This window comes from Sporobolomyces salmoneus (assembly GCF_050403485.1).
Source record: "Sporobolomyces salmoneus JCM6883 DNA, S_salmoneus_JCM6883_v1_ctg146, whole genome shotgun sequence".
Classification (NCBI taxonomy): Eukaryota; Fungi; Basidiomycota; class Microbotryomycetes; order Sporidiobolales; family Sporidiobolaceae; genus Sporobolomyces; species Sporobolomyces salmoneus.
The window spans coordinates 1-4,523 of record NW_027481017.1 but is presented as its reverse complement, the minus strand read 5'-3'; the positions used below and the strand labels follow the sequence as shown (position 1 = coordinate 4,523).

At 50.8% G+C, this 4,523-nt stretch overlaps 2 protein-coding genes across 2 annotated transcripts; both read right to left on the bottom strand.

Annotated features, from left to right (window-relative positions):
- Window positions 1-173: 173 nt before the first annotated feature.
- JCM6883_001973 (DUF202 domain-containing protein) lies at window positions 174-857 on the bottom strand (the record flags this gene model as incomplete). Its single annotated transcript, XM_076635688.1, has 4 exons — window positions 174-362; window positions 430-563; window positions 628-642; window positions 713-857. The coding sequence occupies 4 exons, from the start codon at window positions 855-857 to the stop codon at window positions 174-176; spliced, it is 483 nt and encodes a 160-aa protein (XP_076484330.1).
- A 197-nt stretch (window positions 858-1,054) lies between these two features.
- Window positions 1,055-3,736, bottom strand: JCM6883_001972 (uncharacterized protein; the record flags this gene model as incomplete). The annotated part of the gene is made up of 8 exons (XM_076635687.1): window positions 1,055-1,852; window positions 1,918-2,298; window positions 2,356-2,484; window positions 2,548-2,620; window positions 2,688-3,095; window positions 3,193-3,210; window positions 3,379-3,450; window positions 3,699-3,736. The coding sequence occupies 8 exons, from the start codon at window positions 3,734-3,736 to the stop codon at window positions 1,055-1,057; spliced, it is 1,917 nt and encodes a 638-aa protein (XP_076484329.1).
- Window positions 3,737-4,523: the final 787 nt, after the last annotated feature.

The following is a 4,523-nucleotide window of genomic DNA, read 5'->3' as shown; positions in this document are numbered from 1 at the left end:
CAGAGATCGGAAGACGGAGAGTGTCGAAAGGGATGAAGTGAGAGAGAAGGAAGGAAGAGAGAGAGAGAGAGCTGGGAGAGGATTCAATGGAAAAAACGAGGGTTTCGAAAAGAGAGCTCGGAGAAAAGTAACAGCATGTCTCAGCACTCGAGAAATACAGAGAGAGAGCGGGTTCAATCAGCAACGAGTAAGAGAATACAAGTAGAAATTGTTAAAAGACCGATTCCGACAAGCAGGACATCTCCAATCTTGCCGGCATAGGCGAATCCTTTTCGCTGGAAATAGCTACGGGTTACGCCAAAGTACGAACTCGTACCAATCGCGGCGGTTCCGAGACTCGCGACGAAGAACAAAACTCCAAGCTGTGGATCGTTCTCATCAGTTTCGCTTTCCTTCAACTGCGAGGAGTCGAGCGAATGAAGAACTGACGGGTGTCTCTGCGTTATGCTGGAAGTGTGGAACCCTCCCATCTTGTCCGAGCTGGAAACGAAGCAACAAAGCGGCGAAAATCGCAATGAGGTAGATGGTCAATTTGACCCAACTCAGGAAGTTTCGCTCTCGAGCTGCACGAGCTCTCCGTATATCAGCTCTTGTGTCCTGGAGCGATAAGTCGACGGGAGAGCGTACCGAGGAAATCACGAGCTATACTCATCTCACAAAACGAGATCAGCACTCATGACCATGGGTGCAAGGGGAGAGAGTAAGAGCTCACCAGTAGATCCTTCGTTAGGTATCCGTAGAGGCTTGTACCATTTCCCTTCGGGCCAACCTGTCCCTCCTTCTTCCGAATGGATCGAGAGTGATCTAACGCGCTGGATGGGAACCGCCTGAGCTGATGCTTGCGATGACTTTTGCATGCGACTGAGGTAGATTGGATCTAGCCTGGACGGAGGTGTTCAGCTTTGTCGGTTGTCGAAGTTGAAATGAAATGGTTGCGTGAACTCGCAATGCGCATCTCAAAGCTCGCCTTGCTTTTTCGACTCATAGTGGGAGTATAGATGATGCGAAATGCAAAGTACATAAGATGAGATAAGTTAACGAGGTATACAAGAGACTACGAAAAGAACAAATTCTGAGCCATTTTCTTCGCTTTCTCCAATTTGTCTTCTCCTCCCGCTGCTTCTACCCAAATCTCGAGAGCTTCCTTATTTCCGAGTTTCTCACTTCTTACAGCCGCCATTCCGACATCTCCCGACGCGATCTCGAGTTCGGATAGATGAGCTCCGGCCGCTCTTAAAGATTTTACGATTTCTAGTCCTGCGGGTCCTCCAACTTTCGCAGCGAGGTAAAGCGCCGAATGACCTTGACTATCCCGACAATGTACCGACGCTCCATGCTCGAGTAGAAGGTCGACGTTCTTCGGACGAGAAGCTAGAATCGAGAGATGTAAGGGAACTTCGAGGGTCGCCGAAGTAGGTTCGTTCAATAGGGCAGGGAGTCGATGTTTGTTCGTTTCGACGAGGGATTCGAGGAGGTTGTCGGAACGAGTTGCGGCTTGTCCTAGGAGGTAAGGCAGAATGGAGGATTCGATCGCTTCTTCATCTGCGAGAGTTGCCGGCCATTCGACGTTCAATTCTTCGGGCACTTCGACCGGGTCGGGGGCCGTCGAATCGGGAAGGAAGGCGGTTTTGTGGGCGGGGGAAGCGGGTTGTCGTTGGGTTGAGGGGTTCAGGGCGACCATTTGAGCGAAGAGGGTTTTTAGTTTTCCTTGGGTGTCGAGAGGGGAGGAATAGGTAGGTAAGGGGGAGACGGGAGTGAGTTCGCCACGGAGAGGTTGAGTGATTAGTTTGCGAACTTGGGCGGGAGTGAGATCCGGTTTTGAAAGAAGGTAGGCGAGTTTCGCGAGTGCGCACTAGAGGCCGAACGGAGACTTCATTCAGGATACGACTCGCGTAGAAATGAGTGTAAGGAGCTCACCTCGGTAGTCATATCGACTCCGCTAACGATTCCTACCGCAGCCAAAGCTCTTCCCGTTTCGTAAATCTCGCTCGCTACTCTTCCTTGCGCACACTGCGTGACATTGACGATAACGACTCCTCGATCCGCTGCATCTCTGAACGCAGAGAGCAATTCTTCCCGTCTCGGAGCGTTTCCAGCTCCGTAAGTTTCGAGAACGACTCCTCGAATGTCGGAACCGAGGAACGCTCGAACGGCACTACCGCCCAGACCGGGGAAGATTCGGAGAGTCGTCACTTGTGACGAGAGAGCTTTGTGAGCGTGGAAGGGTCGAGGTCCGGGTCGGAGAACTTGATTCCAGGCGACGTCGATATCAATACCGACCTCGGCTAATGGCGGTAGCTACTCCCATCGACGTGATCAGTATCATCAAGATGGCGTAGAAAGGACGAAGCGTACATTTGGACTTGTGAAAGCGTGAAATTCGTCGGCAGAAGTCTTCGATGTTCGATTCCCTCGGTAAAGCGTGTTGTCGAAATACAGACAGACTTCCGGGATCTGGAAGTGACCGGCGATGATCAACGAAGCCTAAGAGTTGAGATCTAGATTGTCAGCAAGACTTCCAACGGAAGAAGAGAGAGAGTGACTTGCGAGAAGATTATCGATGGCGTCCGTGAACAGCGTCGACAGCGGGATCTGAGCTCCAGTGAGGATTACTGTCTTTCTATTGTAGACGCTGAAACGCGATTAGCGCTAGAGGGATCAAGGAAGATGAAGAAAGCTCGACGTACCCGAGATCTTCGAGAAGAAAGCTCAAAGCTGAAGCCGAATAAGACATCGTGTCGGTTCCATGCAACACGATAAACCCATCGTACGCATGGTAGTTTCGTTCTATATCCCCCGCGATCCGCAGCCAATCTGCTGGCGAAATTTCCGAACTATCGATGAGCGTTTCGTATTCCCACACGGCGTATCGAATTCGTTTCCCGTGAGCAGATTTCGGAGTCACGAGGGACGACAACAATAGGTCCCCTGTCGACGTATGAACTTGAATCGCCGAGGGATCATTCTTCGAAGTCGTAAGTGGGAAAATTTCAGGCGTATTGCTTCCGCTCGTCGTTCGTTTGTTCGACCAAGAGTCAAAGGCTCTAATCGAATGAGAATTGGCGAAAACTGAATCGCCAGTTGGGTCGTGAAACCTACATAGTGCGTTCCGAGAGTCGACGCAAAAAGCTTTGACAATGAGCCGACTGCGAAACGAAAAGGAAACGGAAAACGAAGACAAAGAAAGCTCACCTTGATTGGGATCTCAAGCTATTGTGCAAGTGAGAACGAGAGCACGATAGGATCCGCGATAGGATTAGGCAAATACACAGAGAGGGAGAACAAAAGAGAACGGCTCTCAGTCGATTCTCCGGAAAAACGAAGGAACTTTTCGCAGAGAAGAAAGTCCTTCAAAGCTCGAAGATCGAGAATACGCACTTGCTCGCGAGGAACCCTGGATGGGGAGCGTAGCCTCCTCCTTCGGCGCTCCTGAGCATCCCGATCGTGCCTCTGTGCGAGAGAATTCGAAGACATGATCGGTGATTGGTGATTCGAATGAAAATTTCGGGCCCGATTCCGAGGAGAAGAAGAAGAAGAAGACGACGAGCGAGGGGGCGAGACCAGCGAGCGGGCGAACGAACGAGAGGGCGGAAATACGAAAGCAAATACGAGAGAAGAATCGATTAGCTCGGGCTACTTTCCGATGAAACACAAGGATCGAAAGGAACGGGAGGAAATCTGGAGAAATCAAAACTTGCCCGGTGTAAATAACGAGAACTCGCGCTTCGTCCGACATCCTTCCGTATGGTAGCACTACTGCAGCTGCTGAGAACTCGAGCCCTCCAAGTTGTTCGAATATTCGAGTTGTTGTCGGAAGGAGAAAGTGTTTGTTTGGAGCCTCCCAATACTTCGAGCTAACGATTCGAGGGTACTGCTGCAAACAGCTCTGGCTCACGAATGGGTGATACGAGCGCTATATCGCTTGTACGCGAGCGGAGGGTGTGGGTTTCGTGGAAGAGTTGACTTGAACAAATTGCAATTGGTCGCTCTCGACCGCCCAACATCACTACCCCTGAACGCCCTCACACTCTGCCCTGCCTCGTCAAAAGCTAGGACTACACAGTCAAGTGGAAGTATCGGAATCAATCGTACCCACTGCGCGATGCGAGGCTCTACACTCCGGATTCGAAGATTGGAAGAACTGAGATGCTTCGTCCGACACGATGGACAAAGAGCGACAAAGAACGACGCGACTGGTTGAGGAAAGGTCGGATCTCCGATGTGATAGCGCACGCAAATTCGAGGGATAACAAACACGAAAAAGGAAAGAATCTCCTCCAGCTTTTCTCAAGACCTCGCTGAATTGTATTGGAGCGGAATCCGATCGCCCTGAAGAAGCCGAGAGAGAGTCGATCGTTCCCAAGCCCAACGAGTGTACAATACTCTACGATCGAAAGAACTTTTCCCCGAGCTCTCTTTTCGAAACCCTCGTTTTTTCCATTGAATCCTCCCCCAACTCTCTCTCTCTTCCTTCCTTCTCTCTCACTTCATACCTTTCGACACTCTCCGTCTTCCGTTCTCTA